This window comes from Athene cunicularia (genome assembly GCF_003259725.1).
Source record: "Athene cunicularia isolate RWA chromosome 7 unlocalized genomic scaffold, athCun1 chr7_part2, whole genome shotgun sequence".
Taxonomy (NCBI): domain Eukaryota; kingdom Metazoa; phylum Chordata; class Aves; order Strigiformes; family Strigidae; genus Athene; species Athene cunicularia.
In genome coordinates, this window is record NW_020799108.1 from 1,173,571 (window position 1) to 1,199,053 (window position 25,483).

Consider the following 25,483-nt stretch of genomic DNA (forward strand, 5'->3'; position numbering starts at 1 on the left):
AGCCTTAATTAACATGTGTTGGCTATATAGGTCTTCCATGAAATCAAATTTCTCCTCACTGAAACAACACACTAAGCTTTGGGTCATGTCCGGATAAAATCTTGCTACGAATAAAGGAAGAAAGAAAGAGAATCAGCTGGCATTAAAGAAAAACTAAGGACTCTTCTTCTCGTATTTCAGTAACAGCTACCACAGTGATTAAAACTGAATACAAATGAGCAAATAGGATTATTTATATACAAATCACATTTCTATATTAATGAATGAGTTCTGCAGGCAATGAGTGCCTCCCCGTAAGAGCAGGAGCTCCCTCAAGTTTCTGCAGTGGGTGATCTTGGTACCGGCTACAATAACAGGACACTGAGAGCCCCACAGGATGCTCCAAGGACTCTGCAGAATCTGTTATGGTTTCTGCTTGTATTTCCAGGAGAAAATTCTTGCAGAGTATATAAATCATGATAGGATAGTGACACAGAAGGAAAAAGTCAAGCTCAACTGTGGTAAAAATACGAAGTTGAAAATACAATAAAAACATTAAGTTCTGATTGCTCCAGACTTTTAGTGTCAGTGAATCATAAATTACAATGTTGAAGAACACTCTGTAACAAATGAATATCTAACTGGCTTAGTTTTTAACAATACCAGTCATCTTTTGTGTTTTTTTCAAATTTGGTGGGAACTGCAGATGCTCAACATATCTGAAATAAGGTCCCAAGTTCTCAGATGCTAAACAAGAAGATTTTCCATTTGCACAGCATATGGCAATTTACAAATAAAAAATAAAGTCTGATAACCGTAGTGTTTCTTCTCTTGTCATAATGACATTAAGAAGCCATAAAATGATTTACATTTTATTATAAAGAAAAAAAAAAAAAGTTCAACATTCCCAAAAAGGATGCAAAGATGCACAGAGTGATCTAGGCTACTAATGATTTGCTCAAACACCAGCAGAGAATATATAAATTCTTAACTCTTAGCAAAAAATATCAGTTGCGTTATAACATATATGATACAATTTCATCCGTTAACATTTCATTCGTTAACTGCACTGTACAGAAATTTGTCCATGCTAAATACAAGCCGTGGACCAGATACACAAAACAACTTAGATGCACTTTTTACATCCTATATGCACAAACATTTCTTAAGTTAAAACTATGCACACTACTTATGCATAGTCTGTGTATGGCTTACATATTCAATGACAGGAATTCCACCTTCTGGCATGCCCTTAATCCCAGGGCTCGGAGCACTTACTGTTCCCAGCTCAATTTCAAATGCTCCGCTGTCAGAAAAGAGACAGTCAACAGGTATGGATGTGTAAGGGTCCCTCCGTCTAGGGTGACTGGTTTATGACTCCTTCAATCCGGACAAAGTGTGCTCTTGTTGAGGTTGAGCTTGGTGCCTGTTGAGCTCTGGTTAGATCCCTGAAGCAGCACATAGGTCTTAACCATCCATCGGCCTCTGCATAGAGGGGATTGCCACTGGCCCCACAAGTCAGAAAAGACCACAGCTGATTATAAAGACTTTTTGGTCAGTGAGGTAATAACCACAGGGTCCAAAAAGGAGAACGGGGAGTGCAGCAACCCGAGCCACCCGAGTGACTACAATGCAAAGGGGAGCATGGAATTTTCCTTGAAGGTTCCAGCAGAGGGAAATGAGGTTGGCTGCAGCTGCATGGGACACCTAGGCAAGTCTGGAGGAGTCATGTGCATCTCGACGGAAGCAGAGATGAAAATGGGGTCTTTTTCTGGGTACAATTTGGGCTGGAGGACTCATTCTGAGGCTTCTTGCAGAGGTGGCTGCTTGTGTGCTCCATTTTCACTGCCTCTCAGAGAAAGATGCTCTGTTGTTTTCTTTTAATGAAACAAATGCTAGCAAGGATTTTACAGGATCCATGTTGTCACCTTTGCATTTGAGACAAACCGTGATATAAGGCCTCATTGTCACCTTCCAGTTCTGTCTGAGAGGCAACACAATATTTTGGTGAAGTGAAGCAATTTTCATGTATTCCTGTCACTGTCTCTTCCACCCTACAAAAAAGTAATCATCAGCTTCATAGTAGGGCTGACACCATTGCTGATGTCTTCCAAAACACTATAGGACTGAGAATGTTTTAATATTTAATACTGGATGCTATTTAGCTATTTTTAAAGAGGTATTTTGAATACTGATTTGTTAAATACCAGTTCTCTCCGTATGGCAGCCACCACAGTGGGGAAGAATCATCATCCACGCAGGCTGGTCAGTGTAACCCTACAACTTCCCTGTATGGTCTACATATTTATTTCCAGATATTTTAAGGAAGCTAACAAGTAAGACTTTTATGTTGCATGCAGCATAGTTGCATGAACAAGTATCTATAACAACATTTCATTTTGACTTTTCATTTCCATTGGAAGCCAGCAGCAGTGACACAAAACAGCAATTTCGGGCAGATGATAAATGTCATGGTTTCACATGTCTCATGGTTAACTGGAAATGTCTGGTGTCGGTGATGCTATAAAGCGAGGTCCAACTTTGGCTGAAAAAATTATTTTGGCTAGTTTAAGAAAGCAGAATAGAAGAGGAAATAGCAACAACGAATATAACTGAAATCTTGTGAGTTGTTAAGTGCCTTGTGTTTCCAACTCAGGGTTTTACGTTTTACACTTTTAATTGTTTTGTCCACTCTCCACAGAAACAGAATGATCCAAGAACAAGTTGACAGATTACAGCCTCTGAGAGCATGGGGTAGGAACAGCTAGAGTTCTTATTTTCTCCTGCAACAGAGGTCAAATGAAAATGAAACAATAGATTTTTAATACTACTACTTTCAGTATTTAATATACATGAATTGAGGATGTTTTATTGCATGATCATTTAGTCTGACATTAAGGATTCAGAGATGTAAAAGTATTGTTTTTCCCTTCCTTATATTGAATGGCTTTTAAGGGGACATGGAAAGTGGGGTGTACCATGCCCCATTTCAAAATTCTGTACAAAAATGACAAGTGGAATAGAACAAAGAGAATAATAATAGCACTAAACAAGTCTTCATGGTATAAAACTCTCCCCATAATAAGAAAGAAATGACAAAATTACCTGTCCTGCCTGAAACATCAGAAGCTTTTAAGAAATAGCAAATCTAGTTCTGTATCAGTGCTTCTTTCTGCTCAGTGGCTTTTACTATATCTTCTGACTTCTTACAGTGTTTAGGCTCACCTGGAAGGTAAAAAAAAGTGATTGGGAACCTGAGTGAGGAAGTTAACCAAGTTAAGAGACTCTAGACAGAGGGGAACTTTTTCCTCCTGACTTTTTTGAGATTAAAATGAAGTTTCAGTCACTAGCTTCTTTAATTGCTTTCTCATCAGAGTAAGCATAAGATTGAATTAAGTAATCATTATGGTTTGTCCATAAGGCAAAATATAGAATGAAAGCAATAGATCACAGCATGAAACAAAAATATGAAGACATTTACATGGGTAAGTGTTAATAAAGTGGGTTTGATTTTGGTTTAGTTTATCTTCCAACTTACTGACAGTCAAAACTGGCTTCAAATTAGGAGTAAACATCTCTCAGATAATGAAAGATGCCAGGAGCAATGACACTGAGTGACACAAACAACTTTCAAACGAAGAAATACAATATGAATTTCAAACTGACAATCATAATATTAAGTTGTTGCTTAAACTGTTCCCTCCAGTAACTTTGACTGAGTACAGCTGAGAAAATTATAAACTGAGACAGTAGGCATGGGGAGAAAGTAGGAAACACAGTTATTTACTAACTATAGAGTAACTACTCAGTTTTAACCAGTCGATTGAGTGATCCTACCAGTGATTAATAATGCTGAACTGAAAATGTGAAAAAGGAAAAGCACAGAAGTATCAATAGTAGAGAAGATGAACTGGGAGAAGCATGAAGCTTATAAAAATAAAAATACAGGCTGGGGAAGATTTTTTGAAAGCCGGAAAACAAAGGTACAAGCAGGTGAAAGGGAAAGCAGATGATGTGTGATCTGAAAGGAAAATTGAAAGACGGTGAGTTGAAGCTGAAGAAGAGGCTCACAGTTCAGAGAAGAGAAAGGGAAGGGAGGAAAGGGAGCTCATGAGAATGAAAATTAGGAAAGAAGAAAATTAATATCTATGAATTCGCCATGGCTCACTGTAAACAAGTAAGAAATGCTACTGATTTTCCCTTGTTTCATTGCCATGAATGGTGGTAGAGTGGGTGCTGCTCACTCAGTAATGTGGCCACAAGCAGATGGGCTATATTCCCCAAGCAGCATTCTTCACTGTCCCTCTTACTTTATGTAAATCTAGTGTAGGTAGAATATAGACAATCATTTCTCCAAAGGCTTTTAAAGACTCAAAGCTAGGCTCACAAGAATTAGAACGTCTCCAGACCTTTCACTCTGCAGTTGTTTTTGTGCAAAACCTTTACTGGTATCCATAAAAAAAAAAATAAAAAAATGTGGGGAGAGGTATGAAAGTAAAATCTATTGATGTAATATTTAAATTTTATACTTGGCGTAGAGTGGTTAGTAGGGTTTTAGGAGCGGGATAGGAGTGGTTTGCGGAGGCCTTAAAAGAAAAACTTTGATTAATTTTTATAAAACCTAAACATTAGCTTCTAAACAATACATAACTTTCTTCCTGTCAATGCAGCAGGTTTTTAATGTGATAAACTCTGCCCCATGAATGGCTGCTAATGGCTGTTATCTCCCTATTCCTTTTATAAACACATGGTTTGCTGTTTCAATATAACTTTCCCTCCTTGCTCATCCCATCCCTTAGTACAGGACCCAGATTTACTGTTGTTGTTCAGCCACACAGCGTGTGCCAGGACCGCTAACGCAGCACGCGCACAGCACTGTGCCCACTTTGCAAAGGCTGAGCTCCACGGGGCCATGGCGGCACTGAACTGCCACTACCATTTGCATGGCACAGGTGATCACTTGATGTCACCTGCGTTATCACAAATCAAACTGGTATGTTCTTGGTGTGGATCTGTCCACCGCTGTTTAACCTGGTTATCCTCCAGAGATACTTTCAGTTACTTACTGCTGAAGACGCTGAACGCTCTGTACAGCTCGATGTGAGTGAGTAGTCCTCTACTGTCATACAGAGTGAAGTTACTGATAATCTGTTTTATCACATATTTATTATCTCCTTTACATTTTGATATTAAGGATTAATGTGGCTATCATCATAAGTGAAAAGTTAAAAGTGTGCTAATTAGCATTTATAAATCATTGAAACATGGAGCTGTTTAATTAAACACAAGCAGTTTTTAAAATTAATGTTCCAATTAATAAATCACTCAGGAGAAAAGGAAAATCATCACTTAAAAAAAAATCACCTTATAATAGTGGCACTTAATCTTGTAACATTCAATTAAATGAAAGTGAGATGATGGAAAGGACAAAGGTATTGTGGAGAAAAACAATATTCAGTCACAACTGGAGTTCTTATAACAGCAACCCTCTAGTTCTTCCTTTGCACTGACCAGGACCCACGGCAGACCTACTCTGTTAATAAAAAGCAATAGTCTACGAGAACTATCATGTAAAGATAGAGATGTGATATAAGGAGAGGAAAACAGTCCCTTTTTTTTTTTTTTTTTTTTTTAATGGGGAACCCTCTCATCACAGTACATCCAAACATTCAGTGACAGTTCCCAAGAATGCAGATAAATCATCTTCCAGTGTCCCCCATCTCTGTTATAATTCATTCGTTTACTCACAGAAAACTGAGTTTTTTATAAAGGACAGGACAGTGACAGCTAACAAATGAAATTTTAATCTGAATGATTATGTTGCTTTTCTTCTTACTTTCTATCTCATTCTCCCAGCTCCAGCACCTGCAGGTTCATTCTTTGCCTCCAGAGTGAGCAAGCACTCTGGACATGGCTTCAGCCTCCTACCCCCCATCTTCAGTACAGAAAGTACAGAGGTAGAAAAATATAGCATGGAGAGTGCTGAAGTGCTTCTTAGAATACTGAAATAACTCTAATTTGGGGATGTGTATGCTACCTTCTGCTTGCTTGAAAAATTATTGCGTTGAAAAATTATAGATATCATAGAATGGTTTGGGTTGGAAGGGACCTTAAAGATCATCTAGTTCCAACCCCCTGCCATGGGCAGGGACACCTTCCACTAGCCCAGGTTGCTCACAGCCCCGTCCAACCTGGCCTTGAACCCTGCCAGGGAGGGGGCAGCCACAGCTGCTCTGGGCAGCCTGTGCCAGTGTCCCACCACCCTCACAGGGAAGAATTTCTTCCTTCTATCTAATCTAAATCTGCCCTCTTTCAGTTTAAAACTGTTACCCCTCATCCTATCCCTACACCCCCTGATGCAGAGTCCCTCCCCATCTCTCCTGCAGCCCCTTTCAGCACTGGAAGGCCACTATAAGGTCTCCCTGAAGCCTTCTCTTCTCTGGGCTGAACACCCCCAACTCTCTCAGCCTGTCCTCACAGGGGAGGTGTTCCAGCCCCTGATCATCTTTGTGGCCTCCTCTGGGCCCACTCAAGCAGGTCTATGTCCTTTTTGTGTTGGGGGTCCCAGAGCTGGACACAGCACTGCAGGTGGGGGTCTTACGAGAGCAGAGTAGAGGGGGAGAATCCCCTCCCTCGCCCTGCTGGCCACACCGCTCTTGATGCAGCCCAGGACATGGTTGGCTTTCTGGGCTGTGAGTGCACATTGCTGTCTCATGATCAGCATTTCATCCACTATTACTAAGTCCTTTTCCTCAGGTCTTCTCTCAATCCACCCTTCTCCCAGCCTGGATTTGTGCTTGGGATTGCCCCGACCCATGTGCAGGACCTTGCCCTTGGTCTTGTTGAACTCCATGAGGTTTGCACAGTCCCACCTCTCCAGCCTGTCCAGGTCTCTCTGGCTGGCACATCCCTTCCCTCCAGCATGTCGACCGCACCACACAGCTTGGTGTCGTTGGCAAACAGCTGAGGGTGCACTCAATCCCACTGTCCGTGTCACCAACAAAGGTGTTAAACAGTACCGGTCCCCATACCGATCCCTGAGGAACAGCTCTTGTCACTGCTCTTTGCTTGGGTCAGAATAAACTAATCTTGGTTAAAAGAATCCTGTCTGGATCTGCTGGCCATCAACAGAGATGTAAAAGTGAAAAGTAGGGATGCTACCTGTGCTGTATCTCCCTTCTGTGCTTGGTGCTACAGCATCATATGCAACACACTCACCCTTGACCATCTCAAACATAGCTTATACAGAGAAAAAGGAGGAGGGAGTGAGAAGGGAAAAGAGAAAATGCTGTGCTATTTGGAGTTATGAGAATTCTACTCACACTGCAACAATGAAAACTCTTGCAAAAACGCTAATATTGAGTACCTACATTTAGACAACAATGACAGTTTAATGGATTCCCTTCAATAAGAATGTTGTTAAATCATTTCACCACTGTGAAAGAGAAATGTGATACATTTTAGCCTGAGTTTTCCCTTTGCAGACTATTCCAATACTACATGCCTGCATTTCCTTTCTTTTCAGTTATCTTTAACACAGAGGCACAATCTCTTCAGAGGTACTTCAACCTTCTGCTGAAACCCAATATTAATTAATTTCATCTCAAAGAGCCAGAACCTGAGTCTCAACATGTGTTTGCAGAAAGTCTGTTTCCCCGGCCGCTGTGTATTACAGTGATGTAAATATCTGCAATATATTTTTGCTGTATAGACACAGGAAAGATGTGGGCTGAGTTGGGCACAGGAAAAGCCCACCATATATGTCATTTATTTATATCATCTATGACACAGTTGATGAATTAATATTAGGTCTCCTCTGTGGTTTATTAGAAGCATAAAGTTCTGTGAAAGGGTCAGTGCTAACTTAAAAGATTATAGTATTTAAATGATATATATAGATAGATTTCTCACTATATAGTAACATGGCTAGTGTGTCCTTAGAAAGGAAGTTTTAAGAATATGATGACATAGTCCCTCTGTAAATAATTTTAAAAGACCATAAAATATTCAGAATATTTTTCTACGACTTTTTTTATATCAGGAAAATAGAGAAAATGCATGAATGAAATGTTACCAAATTTAAAGTGTAAATCAAACTACTTAATGACATAAAATCAGAATGTAAATGGTATTATGACTGACCAATAAACCCCTAGAATGGATGATGGCAAATGGCCATGGGCAAGGGTGATATGCACAGCAAGCTCAGGAGATAAAGCAAGGGATGGCTGACCGAGCTGTTGCAAAGAAAGCTGACAATCTCAACACAAAGGGGAGTGAGAGTGGCCTTAGGTTTACATACTTGAGTGGATCCACTGACCATATCGCAGTTTTGGGGATTAACCAGTGGTATAGAAGTTTGTCCTTGCATTCATTGGGAGGACACAGCTGTCTTCCTGATTTAGCCAGGCCAGCACGGAGGGAGTGAATACATGGCTCAGCCCAATATAGAGGATAAAAACTAGACAACTAGCAAAAGAGTTTTGAAGAGAGCAACAGGCTTGAGCTGGCTTCAACCTACAAGCCTTACTGGTGACTGGGGACACCCAGCTTTGTGACGGTGAGCACATTTTAGAGACTGGTGATGGGACTCACATCAGCATTCAGTCTGAGCTGTGCATTGCAATTGCTCTATTTTGCAGAGTGTAACTTACATTTGTAGTGTGCTTTCACTATATTTTGTATCGCTGCTAAGTCAGAAATCCCCCTTAACATCAACTATCTTCAGATAGGTAAACTTGATATTAAACATTACATACTTCATGTGTGGAATATCTAAAAGAACCTGGTCAAAGAATAGTGGACTCCAACATTAATATGCTACAGAAACCAGGCAAAACATTCACCGAGGTCCTCATTTACCTGGGTATCTATCTATGCTGGAAAATGGACACAAATAATCACTGAAGGAGATGGATGAGAATAAATTCAACATACCACAGTGAACAGATGTTTCATATAAAATGACAATTAAAAATGCCTTCAAATAGCAGATGCCTTTAAAAATAACACCTAACTAATTTCTTTATTCTATACATAGTAGCACTCTACTAAAAATTTGTGATAGTATAAATCAGAAATCCAGTTTCATCTTGTGGTTTTCTGACTTGAGGGACTATGAATTACTTCTGAGGGGATTCATGAAAGGATAAGACTAAAAGAAATGCAAATTTAGTTTCTGCAGGCTTAAGCTGGCTGACCAAGGATGCACATTTCCAGTGGAAAAATTTTAAGGATTCACAGAGCTAAACAGGGGAAAAGTCACTGCTCTAGAATGCAAGATCCAAAGAATTGGAAATGCATACGTTCTCTGAATTTCCCATGACAACAGTATTTTGACAACATGATTTCCTGTGACCATATAATTTCCCATGACAACACCAAGAATTGATGACTACATTTGTTCACAAACAATATCAGATGAACAGTTTTCAAACCAATTTGAAGACACGTTCAGAACAGAGTTTTACAATGGCTGGGCATGTGTTCAGTCAGCGGCATGAGCAGTAGCCTCTACTTTTTACACACTCCTGCCAGCAGAAAAAGGCACAGCTTGTAGTAAAAGCAGGTTCAGAGAAAAATCCTTTCAGTTCCATTTCATTTCCAAAGATCTTTGTACAGCAGTTTAAGATCTGCAGGCACAGATGTTTAGTTTCAGTAGAGAAACCCACATTTCTTTACCAAAACTTTCTGTGGCAATCAGCAGCAACGGAGATGTGCACTGCAAAACCTACAATGGCTCAGATTCAGTTGGGGGATCCCAGTAAGGGAGTATTAGCTCATCATTCAGCCTCTGCGGTTGTCTTAAAAATAATTTGCTGCTTCTCTTACTGTGCGATTAATCACTTGATGCAGTTATGTCTCCTGTTGTATCTCCCATTTTTCCATGACTTGTTATAGATTTATGGTAGGTTTATGTACCACCTCCTCTTTAGTGATTCAAGAGCCAAGCAATGTCCTCATATGAACTCTGGCTTTTAGTTCAGGACTTTACCAATACTACTTATTTCCACAAAATAATGAAATCAATCTCTTATTTCTATTTCATTATTTATCTGAACTCTTTTTAAATAGTGCCTTCTCTAGTGAAGGCACTTCCTTGGATTGATGGAATTTGTGTTATTAAATCTTTTATACCATCTTGAAAAATAAAAACCAAAACCACCAGCTTCCAGATCATGTTTGTCTTTAGAAATACACTATTACAAACTCAATGACTTCTTACTCTTTTCATAAATTTTGCTGTTTGAAGTGATAAAATATAAAGCACTCTGTAGAAAATTCCCTGCCTTAGAAAATGAATGAGATTAGCTTTTTCTAAAACAAGACATCTCTGTTCTCATAGGAAAGGTGGAATGTAAAGACTGACAAGGCAACAGAGTGCACTGACTGCATGCTGAGTTGTAGCTGACCTCTCAAACAGCATTTTTGTTGGTCAGACTTCTAAAGATGCCCAAGGACAGCTACACCACAACTGCCTTCTGCATAGTTTGAAAGATAAAAGATGCAGCTTTTCTTACTGTGTTCCTCATCCAGGATATGGGAAACTTTTCTAAGGCACTTAAATTTCAAGTTGGGCTTTAATACAAAAATTGGTGCAAAAGATATACGTCAAAAGACAAAAATATCAGCTATTAGACAACTTCAAATGCTGTGAAATTAATTTTAATGTAAATATTTTGATTTAGGACCCTAAATTAACCATCTGTTATTTCTGATGGAAAAAAAACCTGTCAAAGATAAAAGCATGGACAGCTCAAATTCAGAACTCTAGAATAAGCGGGAGATCTCCATAAAACACGTTTTAGAGAAATATGCCAAGTCATATAATTATGTCTAAGCTGAGCCTTATAGGCACTTCAGCATTACTGCCCAGACAATGCTATACCTATGGCACAATATTGCAAGGCTTACTGTCATAAAGGCATTAATGAGTTTAGCATTTTAATTAGAAGTGGGGAAAAGAAGGGTTATTATGTGCCTTGATTATTCTTATTACCCTAATACCTCAAAGCTTATCCTAACAATAAGCAAATCCAGAAAATAAAATGAAAATGCACAGTGTCTTTCTCTTTCTTTGTTAACACCTATTCCTATTGCTTGGTCATGTTGCCCTTGTTACTGTCTTACAGTGACCAGGTACTAAATCATAGTCAGCTTGTGATAAAATACTTACACTCTAAAAAAATATTCTGACATTATAAGGATTTTCTGTCTGCTTCACTTGTCCTGCAAACCAGAGCCAGGAGACTCATCTTTCTGATTAAGAGAAGGACACAGTACCATGCCTACTACAGTTAACAAATTCACTCTACTTAAAGCTAACTCTAAAATTCACATTACATTTACTACAAAGGATGTGGTTTACAAAATAATAATCATATTAGGTGCCTAAACTAAGGGCAGTGTGTTTTAATAGCATAAGAATAATTACCTATTCAAAGAGAAAATGTTAGATAGTTCTGTTTTGAAAGTTTACCTCATTCTCCAACAACAAACTGCTATTTAATTGCAAATACTCATCTTTAAATTACTTTAAAATTGCTCTTCCAGTTCAACTAAAGGTCTTGATATTTTATGTAAAAAAATTTCTATTAGATACCAAATAGCTAATATCAAGATTTTTTTTTTTTTTTTAAATCTCAAACAACTTTTATTTGATGGTTTTAGTGATGGACACTACTGTTTTTCCACAAGCCTGAAGAAACTGTCTTATGGTGGTGGTTTGTACAACACCTTATGTCAGTATTTTACATTACTATCGATATTTGACAGGGAGATACCAGACACTGCTGCAGCTTCGCCCTGGACAGCTTCATTAGATTGACTGGTGCTCTGTGATGAAGTATTACCATTCAGTGGGTCTGTATTCTGTGTTTCTTGCTGGGCATCGGTGAGATCTTTCTGGTTCGGATCAGAGTTAGTGCATTTTTCTGAGTTGGATTCATCACTCAGAGGAGTGTCGAAAGAGACTACTTGTAGGACGATGGATCTGGGAGGACAGGCTGTAACATCGCTTCCCTGACTACTCTCATTTTGTATCCTTGTTGTCTCTTCCTGTAACTGTGCATCTGTGGAATTTCTGCCTTGGTCTTTTTCCTGTTCACCAACATTTTTCACAAGTTCTTCTACAAAGAGGGAACAAAATATTTGAATTAGATAAGAAGGATATGCCACAGTTGTTTGATTTCAGAGTAGTGATTGATAGAGCTGCACATGGGAACATTGTGGACATTGACTTTCTGCATGAGGACATGTGCACTGATGTGTTTGAGATGGGTCATATTCCGGCCCTGATTACACTATTGCAACTGAACCATAGTGGTCTGCTTTCTGGTTTGACCTCTAATTTGTACCTCTTTTTTTTTGGCCACAGTACAGAGCAAGGAACATCACCAGACACACCGTAAGCTGAAGGATGGGGGCACAAGGACCCCATGCTGCAGGCATGTCCCCTAGCAGTGGTGTTTACCACCACAGGACTAGGAGGAGCAGAGCTCATCAGTTCTTCAACAGAGAAAGGACATGGAGTGGAGCAGCTTGCTGGGGATGGAGGCGGCATCAGAACTGAAGGGAAGCCCTGAAGGAAGTTGGACTATCAGTCAGCAGAAAAGTCCAGAATGTCAGCTAAATACATCTGGAACAAGCTATAGCGGGTTACAGACATGCAATCAAGTACTGCTGCCATTAAGGCTAGTGGCAGATACAGAGTGGGAAGGAAGAAATATGGGGGAAACTGTGCTTCAGAGGCCAGCAACTACAGGAGAAAATAACGTCTGTGGAAGGCTCTATTCCTTGCTCTATTGCAGAGCCTTGGAGAACAATACAAACGAAATAGCCCAGAGTAAAAGGAGACAGAGCAGCACAAAAAGGTGGTACAAGGAGGAACTAGAAGATGAAGAAAACAGAGAATGGAAAACTCGTGATGGAGGGTGAAAAGTCTGATAACTGTACCATCTTCATTGAGGGCCTATTTCTCTCACTATTAGAATATTTGTTTTGTGAATTCAGATTTTAGATTTGTATACTAATATAGAAGATACAAAATACTTTCAGTTTTAAAAGTGAAAGCATTACAGTTTGAGCAATACCTGCACAAAATTGCTGCATGATATTGCATAAAATTTCTAACTTGGCTGTGCAGACTTCTTTAAGGAAAGAAACCAAGCATTCAGATATTTATTGAGTTCAACTGGCAGCTTTCTGAAACTCTGGTTGTGAGAGACCCGTCCAAATCCCAACCAAAAGTGATTGCACATGACAGCTGAAAGATAGCCCAGTCTGTAATGGCATTTCTACCACAACCAGCATTCAGCATCTTTGTCACCTCACTTTTCCGAATTCAAAGAAAGTTCCCCCTGAAGTACAATTTGGCCTGTGAAATGGGATGGAAAGGAACACCTCCAGACCTGAAGTGATGTGCAGAAGCATGGAATAGTTAAATAATTTCCTTCTTTTTTTCAGTTCTTATACTTTCTGGCATACTTAAAAAAAAATTAAAAAAATCAAGAACTTTCAAATTTGAGCAATTTCTAAATTGTGAAGACAGGTTTTTTTCCAAACTTTGGAGACCTGGGGTTTTTTGACTCCAAATCTTCTGAAACTTGGACAGGTACTCTTTTTCTACAAACTTCAAGGCAGCTCTTACAAAGAAGTGATTGGGCTAAAGACACTAAGAAATATGTATATGCAACTTGGAGCAAATCTGATGTTCAATCTAGATATGTTAATTAAAACATCTGTCACTCATGGTATAATCTACCTACCTAAGGCTTTTGTCCCAAGAAACTGATTTACATGCCATATTTGCCTCCGTATGGCCAAGCTACAAGAATTCTTCCTTAAGTTTATAAAAAGCCAAGGACAATCCAAGACAAAATATTTCAGATGCTGTTCAGATGCATCAGTAAGTTGAGGAAGCAGTGCCGAATTATAATGCCACATAAAACTGTAATATTAGCTCACACTTTTTTGACCTGAAAGATGGCAAGAACAGACAGTATTTTTCTCACAGAATGGTGTTTTAGGACAATTCTAAGCAGAATTCACATTTCTTTCAGTATAACTGGGTGACTAACCATTTCATTCTTATAAATCTCAATATTCAAGTAAGCAAAACTCACTATTATTTTTTAGTTCACAAAGCTGAGTTATCTAAACTTAAAATTGCTTACCTTCACTCCCTACAAAACTTAAACCGGCAAATGAAGATTAACAGTTTAATCAGAACAGTGATAATGGCATGTTCTTAACTCCTGTCATGCTGGCCTCTTATTTCTATGACAGTCCTTGAGATGATCTTAAGAGTGTGTATTTAAGGATAACTAAACCACAGCCAAACTCTAACTCAGGTCTATGTACATCAGATGGGTGTATGTGAAATAAGTTTACATGATTCGTGTTATTATAAAATAACGTTAGGACTTTTTAATCCATTTTCACCTACCTCAGCATATGGTTTTGCACAGTGTAAAATAAGTTTAAAATATTGCTCTTTTTATATGTATTTTTGACTGAACTGCTTTTGTATAACTGTGGGTTCGAGGGGGCAGGGTGACGCTATGTGTAAATAGCTCTCTGTTTTTTGCAAAGCCATCCCGACTCCGTGTTCTAACGGGCCGGTCCAACTGGTTCTGTTCAGTGTTGTTTACAGTTATCCGGGCCCAAGAAGAAGTTGTTTGTAAGACGCATGCGCGAAGTTTGGGGTCACCAAAAGGGCAGGCCGAGGAAGAGTGTTTACTTCATCCCACGAGCACCAGAGAGGGGCAAAAAAGACCCCAACAGACAAAGAGAGCATGAGCGAGAAAGATCTCTATAAACCCACCCTTTTCCCGGTAATCCTATGAATATGTATTAAAGGGTATAACTATGTATGAGAAGAGAGAGAATAAATTCTGAGGAGGGAATCCAGTCGGTTCGGGCCCGGTAGAGCAGGGGCTCCCGGTCCTTCCAGCGTTGTTTTTGCTTATCTTTATTTATTTATTTAATAAATTGGCAATTTTGTGTATGACTAAATTTGGATGCGATCATTTACAACAATGTAGCTTTGAAATGGAGTATCTCTGCACCGTTACACCTCCTAACATACTAGTCAAATGTCATACCTTTTGCATTTAAACTGGTATGATAGTATTTATTCCAAAACTCAGTAGAAAAGAATACATGAGAAAAATATTCTCTTATCTAAGTATGAAAAATACTGTGGAATTTTAAAACCTGTGGAGTTAAAATTACTGCTAAACATTAGTCTTTTCATGATGATAATCGTATCTCTGATTACCATTCCATGGTGATAAAATTTCAAAGTCACTCTCAGTTAAATAAGCTTGAAGAAAATTATCTTGTCCACTTGGGAGGAATTTATTCAGGTCAACTAGGAGGAGTGGCTGGTAGCTGTGAATGAGACTGAAAAGCCTCAAGTACAAAATCATCTACGACAATATTACAACTTACATTAAGACCCTCAATCCTTTTTCTTGGTATTAAGTCTCATCTGCTGGACATCTGAGTCTATGTTCTGACTTGCTTTGCTCCACGCAGCTTCAATCCCTATGAAATACACTGCCAAAAAGATGAAAAATACTGTATTTTTATGGTATGTCAGCTATTTGTGGAACATGCTATACGTGCTGGAATAATACAGAGTTCTGCTGTCCATAACAGCTAATAATTGTACTCTATATTATACAGGAACTTCTTATTGTATAGCATAATTGGCATTTTCTATAATTTCTGCTGTCCTATGATTCTGAGTTAACAGAAATATTTAGCAGTCTTTAAAGGAGGCTGAGACTAGGACAGTGACCAAATAACTAAAATTCAAGCAAGGCACTGCTAAATTAATATCACTAGTATAAGAGAAGCAGATCTGGCATGACGTTTGGACCCCTGTGCTGAACAGTAAGAATTGTCATAAATACTGTGCAGAGTCTCTGTCTCCGTCCAGCCACAAGCTGGCAGGAACCTCCAAGAGAAGGCTGCTACCCCTCACCCTGCACTGGGCTGCTGGGAGGAGCTCGTTCCTCGCCCCCTGCAGGCACACGTTGCCATGGCCAGCCAGAGACACAAGTGGGCTGTGTTCGATGAACAGTGCAACTTGACATTTGCAAAACTGACAATATATAATAAGAGTAAATAGATAAATGAGATTTATAAGACGAACAACCATCTTGGCTGTCTGGAAAACTCCCCTCTTTTTTGGGGGCGGGGTGGGTCAGTGAGGCACTGAAGAGTTTAAGGATTATCGTGTCCATTCAGGTAACAGCAGACAGAAGTGTGTTGTGCAGCGCAGTGAATTCAGGGTATGTGCCATTGTCACTGCTGGTTTTGCTCTCTGTTTTCACTTGGTAAAAGTGCTTGGAGCCAGGCCTGTTTACATATTTTCAACTGTTATTGTTTTCTTTACAAGAAGCGAAGTGTTATTCAGCAAAATTTGTGTGAGTTCATCTGTAAAATAAATGGTTTCTCTTAACTCGTCTGTTAGGGGTGATTCAATCTTATTCCTCTCTCCTGTACTTCTATGTCATTTCTGAACTTCTGCCTTAAATCACTGTCCCTCATGGGAAGCAATAGTGGCATTTGATATGTAAACATGGTAGAAGTGGTGCCTTTCTTCCCTGGTGTTTAGGCTGGGCTAAATCATTGGAAAAATCATTGCAATGCATTGTTTTCCTTGGAAGACTGGCAGGAGTCATAAGGTGTGAAATAAGTTTACATGATTCGTGTTATTTTATAATAACATTAGGACTTTTTAGTTCATTTTCACCTACCTCAGCATATGGTTTTGCACAGTGTAAAATAAGTTTAAAATATTGCTCTTTTTATATGTATTTTTGACTGAACTGCTTTTGTATAACTGTGGGTTCGAGGGGGCAGGGTGACGCTATGTGTAAATAGCTCTCTGTTTTTTGCAAAGCCATCCCGACTCCGTGTTCTAACGGGCTGGTCCAACTGGTTCTGTTCAGTGTTGTTTACAGTTATCCGGGCCCAAGAAGAAGTTGTTTGTAAGACGCATGCGCGAAGTTTGGGGTCACCAAAAGGGCAGGCCGAGGAAGAGTGTTTACTTCATCCCACGAGCACCAGAGAGGGGCAAAAAAGACCCCAACAGACAAAGAGAGCATGAGCGAGAAAGATCTCTATAAACCCACCCTTTTCCCAGCAGTCCTATGAATATGTATTAAAGGTATAACTACGTATGAGAATAAATACTGAGAAGGGAAACTGGTCGGTTCGGGCCCGGTAGAGCAGGGGCTCCCGGTCCTTCCAGTGTTGTTTTTGCTTATCTTTATTTATTTATTTAATAAATTGGAAATTTTGTGTATGACTAAATTTGGATGCAATCATTTATAACATAAGGCAATAGCCAAATTTCAGAATAGTTGAAAAATTCTGGAGTTTAGTAATTTTGCATAGACAGAAAATGTGTTAACTAGTGAAGGTGACTTCTTTCCTCTCCCCTTTTCACCAGATACTTTTCTTTCATTAAATTCTTTTCTCTTTCTTTTTTGGCTTAATAAGTCTCTGAAAATTGAAGTGAGTTTTTTAAGTTCTTTTTTTCATTGTCTGCTGGAGTAAATGGGAGCACTGAATTCCAGTCAGCCCAACGAAGAATGAAACTGTCCATGAAACAGTAAACCTGTCACATGACTTGATCTCTAGCACTGTGCTGTAGGACTCTCATCTCCAAAGTACCACTGCTCTGCTGCTGCAGAACCTCTGCTGAGTCTGCATTATCAACAACACTGACTCCCACCAACTCAGCTACACTGCCTGTATATGCAGCAACACTTTCAGGAACTGGTCTGCTAAGTGGTGAGGAAGCTTTTCTACATTTTGGTGCTTTCTCTTCTGAATGTGTCCATCAATTTTCTTTTCTTGGCCTTTCTGTAATAAGAAACAGAACATTCAAGTACTATCACCTGCCAGTACAGGGTTTGTAAGATACCTTACTTCTCTCCAACAGCTGCACCACCTGAGCATGTATTGACAAGAAAAACGGAAAGAAAAAACACAAAAGCCATGTGGAAGCAGAACATCTCGAATCAGCCAATGGTAGCAACTGCCACAGCACTAAACCCCAGTAAACCAAACCTCTGCTGAATCACATTGCTATTTCCATTGGCTGTGTTGAAAATAAGCTCCAATAATTTACCTTTACAGAAAGACATAATGACGTTGAAGTATTAAGAATTAGCAAACTACTGAACTAGATAGGAAAGTTGTTCATCTTCACTGAGAATTAAATTATTTGAGGAATCTGTAATGAGGAATGCTTCTGCATGTCATGGATTCTCTGTGTGTATTACCACAAACTTTGATTTCTAGGTTTGTCTGCCTTCTCTTTTACTGGAAAACAAAATTCTAGACAGCAGTGACAACCAAACCCAAGACGACACGGGAAGGAACTGCAGCTTTCTAAAAGACGTGTTCTCACAGCAGCCAGTTTAAAGAGGAGAGACCAGCAATAAGCATCAAAGCTTTGCAGAAAACGAGAGGACTGATCCTGGGCCCTCTGGGACTCCAAAGTAAGTTTAAAGGCATGTCCAAGAGTTCCCAAACAACCATGATTTTTCTCAACCAACCTGCCATTTTCAAACCCAAGAACACATTGCAGTAACCCACAGAGTTATTTAGACACTGACTCCTTCCACTTTCAACTCCTCATGCAAATTTCATCACAGATACAGGAGTATATAATACCACTGCAAACCACGTAATCCAGGGGCACTTGATGCCACTGCATTCTGTCATACAGAAAACATAGCAAATGCTTAATTAGCTATCAAAACGTTTTACTAAAAGATTTGGTTAAAAATTATTTATGACTTTATGGTTTCCTAGGGTGGATACCTCTGCCTTTTACTTCTCTTTTGCCATTTAGCTGGAAGTATAGGGGCGTGAATGCTGGGACTTTCGGTACAGGGGAAGGGAAGGACGTGCTGTTCTGAACCTACTAGAGGGAAAAGGTGTTTTAAGTCATGTAGGGTGTCACATGCAGAAGTGGGCCAGCTCTCTGGTGTGTACTCCAGGGGGATATTTAACAGGTCTCACCATCAGGTTCATTTATTCCCTTAGTCAGTGATTTACCAGGTACTGGCGATACAGAACAGCAGTATCTTGCTACTGTCAGCTCAACACATTCATTGCAATTCCTCAGACAATGGTGAAAATTCCCCCTTTCCCACTTGTTCTTAACACTTTCCTGGATTAGCTCAAAAACTGCTTATGACCTAAATGTTTTAGCACTGTAATTAAAATCCCTGTCACTGGTCTGAGATGGGACTCCTTTAGCCCCCCGAATTTATTTTTCTCCAACAGATTAAAACAGTTCATTAGGGTAGATGTGATGTGCCAAACTGTCAGCTGATTTCTGTGACTGTCACCCATGTGGTCCTGCCGCTCATCCTTCCTAGCGGCTGCTAAATCACATTAACATGCTATCAGATCATCACTCTCAGATTTTCACATTCCAGCAGCTGTTACTCTCTTCTTATTAGTGACTCTGCAGAGAAAATCTTTCAGACAAAACGGAACCAAACCCTCTAGTTATTGTGACTGGAAGTATGCAGGACTGAAAGTGCCTGAGGGGGCCTGCAGGTACCTTGCAGAGGTCTTTCAGAAGAGACATTTGTTATTTAAAGTTGCTGCCCACGGGAGTGGGGTGGGAAGGAAAGGAGGGGGAGGAAAAGCCGATTTCTACTCCAAAGACGCAATAGTTGTCATTTTTTCGTATTTTTGTCATTTTTTTCATATTTTTACCATCAAAATTAGGCACAGGACAGTGCAAGAGCCTCATTCAGCCTCAGATATTTTTCATCCCATCCCAATGCGGCCAGTCATCCCAGCCATCCATGCACCATACAGTACGCTGCCAAAAGGTGTTGAGGACAAGGTTTGTCGCTGATCACTTTCCATAGAAATAACGCAACCTTTGATCAGGTCCTGTAACAGTGAATTCTTCAGAAGAGTTAGGTAAGCATAAAAGGGGAACAAAAAGTAATACTGCTGTTGTATTATCCTGATGGTGAACAAGGTTAGCATGCTCCAGTAATGGCCCATTCCACGGACAGCCGGACCCTTGGTCTGTATCCTGCATTTCTTCGTGTTACCAACATGACATGAGGTGAGGGCCTGTGTTGGGTTTTTTTCACACAACTCTAAAGTGAAGGTAATGAGACCTATTTATACCTGTAACTTTATTTATAACAACGTCTACTGAACAGATGGTAAGTATGATTATAATCCATACCCTTTTATTCTGTTAAGAGTACCTGAGCTTGCCAAACACTGACCAACTTTGATCAGTAAATCTTTAGAACATTTTTATAGAACAAAATAAGCATGAAGGAATAGACATTGTACGCATAAGGAATAAACATTGTCCTTTTAAAATATTAAATCGTTGTGTTACAATTTCTCTATGTTCTAAGAAATGCATCATGAAGGATCTTACATGATATTTAAATCTTTGCCAACAAGCTGAGTGTTTCTCGCAGCTTGCTTAGGTCAATAGTTGCCAGACCTTAAAATCCATTTAGCAAACGTTTTCTTTAATAAAAGAACTTCTCAGACACATCTGAGCATCTTTCCTGTCTATTTGCTACAACTACCACAACTGCAAATAGCAGCAGCCGTCAACACTATGTGTTGAAAAAAGGCACGGGATGGAATGGTCTTTTTATCACTGTGTTGAGTTGAACAAAGACAGATTATCTGGTGATTAGGGGTTTGGAATATTAATTAAACATCAAGGCTTTCAAATTAGCATCCCAGATGTTTGATCATTATGGTAATTCCCTGTTAACTGCATTCCCTGAAAGGCCTGAGAAACATTCCTCTAATTCTCCAGTGGTGAAAGGTTGAGGACCCTTAGGCTATAGAGCACTGAGTTCTTCTGCATCAATTATACAAGACATGGCCTTTTTAGCAAAATGGAGCCATCTTATTTAGCGAGCCTTCTGTTAAGGAAGATCTCAAACAACTGCCTAGGTAGATAAACGCTTTCCTTACTAACACAGGCCTTTCCAAAATAAATCACACTGTTCTTCGTACAAGCTCTTTGCTCTGAATCAAGTCTCAGTGGCAACTATCTTTTCAGGGAAGGGTATCACCAGCATCTCCAGGCAAGCTGCTCTGTCAACAACAGTGTCACTGTGTCTTGGTCTTCTGCTCTGGACTGTCTAGGCACAGGATTCGGATTATCTTCTCCAACCCTTGCTGAGGGAGCCCTTGCTCCAGCTGAACTGACTCACAACCAGTGCTACACGAGCAGCCTTCTCCTGAAAAGGTGAGAATCTGGAATGAGTTCAAGTCATCCTCAAGGAAATTACATGGATTGTTGCTAGTTTCCTTTCTATACTACTTGTGAATCTGCATTACTACATTTTATACAGACAACTTTTCCTGAGCCTGTGAACTAATCTGGGAAAAACCGTCTAGTGTTTGCAGAACTCATTGACAAGAATGCAGATGGTTCTTTTAACAGCTCTAGTACTGTTTGTCATAGTTTAGGAAGAGTGTATCTACATTAACAGCCAGCCTGCTTACTACCGTGGCACACTGTCCTCACACATGTGACCTCCTCACTGCACTTTGCAGCTTGTCATAAATTATCTAGCTAGGAACAATGAATAGCAATAGCAACGCTCCTTTCACCTGGCAGTGATTTACCCCTAATATTTCTTCCTTCCATACATGCTCCTACTAACATATGAATAAAACACAACTTCATACGTATGCCCAGAGCAACCTAGAGACTTCATCAAGCAATAGAGTCAGAGAAGGTAACGTGAGATCCAAAGAGGATGGAACAAATTATCTGAAGTTCAAGGTCTCAGGTTATTCACTTACAAGCTTAGTCAAATTTGAGTGAAATATGAAAGGAATTTCAAGTGGAAAGGGGATGTATTTCAGTATTTTTCTTTTTTTACTAGACGTTAATTTTGTACAGTCTGATTAAGGATTTTCAGCCTTTGCAGGGTGCTGACCTGGACCCGTTGGGGAAGATTCCTTCTCCCATTATATGACATGGAACTTACGTGCTATCTCAGATAGTGCTCTATAGAGGCCTATGTTCACTTAGCCAACATATGGAGTAAATGCACACACATTCCATTCCAAATGAATGGGAAATTTCTTAACTTTCACAAAACCTATATAATCCCCCCACAACTTTTATTAAAAAACTTACTAGCTGTGTACTAACAAAATCTAAATCTGTACTCAAAAGTATTTGTACTATTCACAAGGTTCTCCTAGATTCTAATCAGGCATCCGGAAGGTCTCCATGACATGCTCCAGTCAACAGCAGACGTTGCTGCAAGTAATCCCTTTATGGGCACAGTTTTCTATAAATCTCTTCCTTGCTCTCACGGAGGTTTTGCAAACCAAATTCAACCACGATCACACAGAGCTGATATTGTTCATCAAGCTCTGGACTCAAGACCAGCTATTTCCACTTACCCATCAGTTTTCCTATTATACATTCTACTGTAATTCCATAATTCTGTCCAGGAAATACTTAGATACACTTCATTAGTCAAACAGATGGAAGAAAAGAAGGTCATCCTAGAGTATGCACAACCACAATCTCAACAAAGTCCATGTAGTCTCAAACATTAACAACTCTCTTTTTCACAGTAGAAAGCATGCCCAGAATTTCCTGGATCTTGCCGGGCCTCACATTATTATTGATTATATAGGGAAACAATCATTTATCCAGAAGAATTCTTAAATTTCTTGCTGTGAGCAGCTTTCTGTTTTCAATGCCTGTCAACAGCCCAGTAAAACTGGGCTAAATGTATCAGTAATTTATAGAGCACTACAAACTGCTGGGAATTACCTCTTTGACAGCACTGTGCAAGTCCAAAACAATATACTAAAAAGCTGACGTGGGAAAATCAAACTGGTTAGTTACATGTAACTGGAAGTGACAGACTTCTAGATAGCAGGTTCTCCATTCTTCCATAATGAAGGACCCTGCATGTCGACAGCCCAGAGCTGCTTGATTTCTTCAGGCTGTAGCTAAGTGGCCTTGGGCACACCGATGTTCTGCAATTACTACTGATCATCTCAAATTAGCAGCTTTGTCCTTTTGACCAGTCAGTGTTAGCTGGACAGTAACAAGAGAGGCAATCAATCATATGAAGCTGCCCATCAAAAAGAGACAATATTAGTTAAAGCTCCTCCTCAGCTGCCCCATCTATCTACCTCTCAAATCATTGTCTCAATAGATTTATGGAACCTTGTTCTTACGGAATATTCTTCTAATGAGAATATTCATTCGCAATTTAGCACTAAATTAGAATTTAGCACTGCTCAGCAGTGTTGTCTTGTCTGTCTTGTCTACAGCTCTCTGAGAAAAAAAATGCCGCTTTGGATGATGGGATGTAAGACAAGGCTGGCACCGCGTTCCAGGACACCATTCCCTGCAGTCAGTATCAGGTTCTGTACAATAAAACCAGTCCCAGTAGTGAAATAATATACTGAAATATTCCAGGTGCTTACTCGGAAACAACACAGACTGTGGGCAAAATATTCCAAAATGTCATTCATTTAACCTGGATCAAGGTTATAAATGGGGTTCAACAATTATCACAAATCACTTCGCTCAGATAACTGTAACTCCAGACAATTTTCAGGTGTGGTTTATGAACTAAGATGCTTGATGCAGGTTTGGCTTTATTAACTACCACCCGGCAAATGAAGAGTGACGTTTTGCCTTGTTTCAGTCTAATACATCCTGTGATTGCCCAAATCTTCAGATCCACTGAGTCATTTAAATAATTGCCTACAGCATACTCTCAAGAAGCCTGCAATACTGAATTCTGTTCCATACAGTGGGGAACTAATAGCATTTCTAACAGCAAAGTCAAACTTTTACATTTCTTAAGAAATGTGGCAGCACATACTACTTTGAATTGTTGATTTTAGCATTTAAAGCAGATGTCATTATCAGTTATGATTAAATGTGCAAGAACGCACATTTCTAAACCAGACCTCTAAAGGTAAGTTGAGCAGCACAGAGTCTTACTGTAGAGACTATGAGATATCCTCTCATCCCCTGATCACCTACAACTCTTCATACCTCCTGGGAGAGCAAAATGGGACCATCTAAACAAACATTGACATAAAATACATGAATAAAAGACAACTATGTATTTTTATAGGTTGAAGGAAATTAAAAAATGAAAGTGGGAGAGATCTTAGGGAGTAACCTATAAAAACGTTCCACTTTAGTATATCATACCTTCTACTGCTAATTCTTTCCATCTTTCTTTGTTTGCTTGAATGATCTTCATCAAGTTGTCCTTAAAGCTCGTTAGGTCTACAGTTGCTAAAGAATTTTCTGTGTGAGCCCCTCCATCACTTGTACTTTTAAAACTGGGTCGTCTTTGTGCTTCAGCATAGCTTACTGGTACCAAACTATTTTGGCTGCAGAAGGGAATAAACCCTGAATTATGAACACAGTCAGGCAATTTTAATAACACACAAACAGTTAATTTGAATCAAATTCCATAGGGCCTACATGCAATCACTGACTTCAACAAAGAGTGCCTAAGATACAAAATATTTCTTCAACTCATGAAGCTGTGACCTGGGACCAATTCTTAACGACCTTTTCCCAGGGAATTCTTGAAAAAAATGTGACATTACTTGTAAGTTGGTTCTTGAAAATAATGTTTATGTAGCTATTGTGAAGCAGCTTCTTAGCTGTGTTTTTGAATAGTGATTGGTGTCTTTGGGGCTCACAGAAGAGACATCTGATTGTTATTTTCTGACCTCTTTTAAAAAAGCAAGACACAAAAGTGTATGACAGATCAGTTTAGCTGCAGTTGAAAATTCTCTTCAAGGTACATGCCTTCAAGTGTAGTCAAAGCAGGATTTAGAAGAGTGGCTTTAAAATCCACTTATGAACTACCGCAGCTGCCTTACGTGTAAGGTAAAGTAAATGTCAAATTCATTATTCGTATTGAATATACAGATAACATGCAAAGGTGGGGAAAAAAAGAATGAACTATATTTTTTTCTTAGGATTAAAAAATCAGACCTGTTTCTGGCCTTGTACAGGTAATCAAGTCATAGCAGGTTTTGTTTACTCAATTATGCTGTGTAGTTTATCTCACTGGTATCAAAGACAGATGTTAACGTGCATACGAATGTTTTTCCATTAATCAGAGAATACAGTTGCAATGAACGTATCAGTGAGAACTGCACAAGAAAAGTTAATGGTAATTTCCATGTGCTCCAGAGATGTTGAATGGGAGAGACTGGAAAGAATAGTCCGTAGATCTGTTTTCCAGACACCACTGTGAATATCACAGCAGGTACTCATGGCGCCCACCCAGTAGCATTTGAGCAACTCTGCTGGCTCCGTCATGTTTGTATCATGCTATAGGCTCTCCACTCTCTTCATAAGTGCAGCTCTTGATTCTATACTAAGAAAAAAAATCCCTTTATCCTCCAGCCCACAGGAGGAAGCCTTTGTTCATCTACTGCTAGTCAT

General features: G+C 39.4%; 1 protein-coding gene across 1 annotated transcript in view; it reads right to left on the reverse strand.

The window, feature by feature from the left end:
- Nucleotides 1-668: 668 nt before the first annotated feature.
- Nucleotides 669-25,483, reverse strand: part of PDE1A (phosphodiesterase 1A) — a 161,634-nt gene continuing 136,819 nt past the window's right edge. Inside the window, exons 13-16 of the mRNA XM_026853204.1 lie at nt 24,227-24,411; nt 11,832-12,107; nt 3,085-3,204; nt 669-2,762 (exon numbers count right to left, since the gene is read on the reverse strand). Of these exons, the coding sequence (XP_026709005.1) occupies nt 3,128-3,204; nt 11,832-12,107; nt 24,227-24,411 (538 nt within the window). The 3' untranslated portion in view covers nt 669-2,762; nt 3,085-3,127. The remainder of the gene's footprint in view (nt 2,763-3,084; nt 3,205-11,831; nt 12,108-24,226; nt 24,412-25,483) is intronic.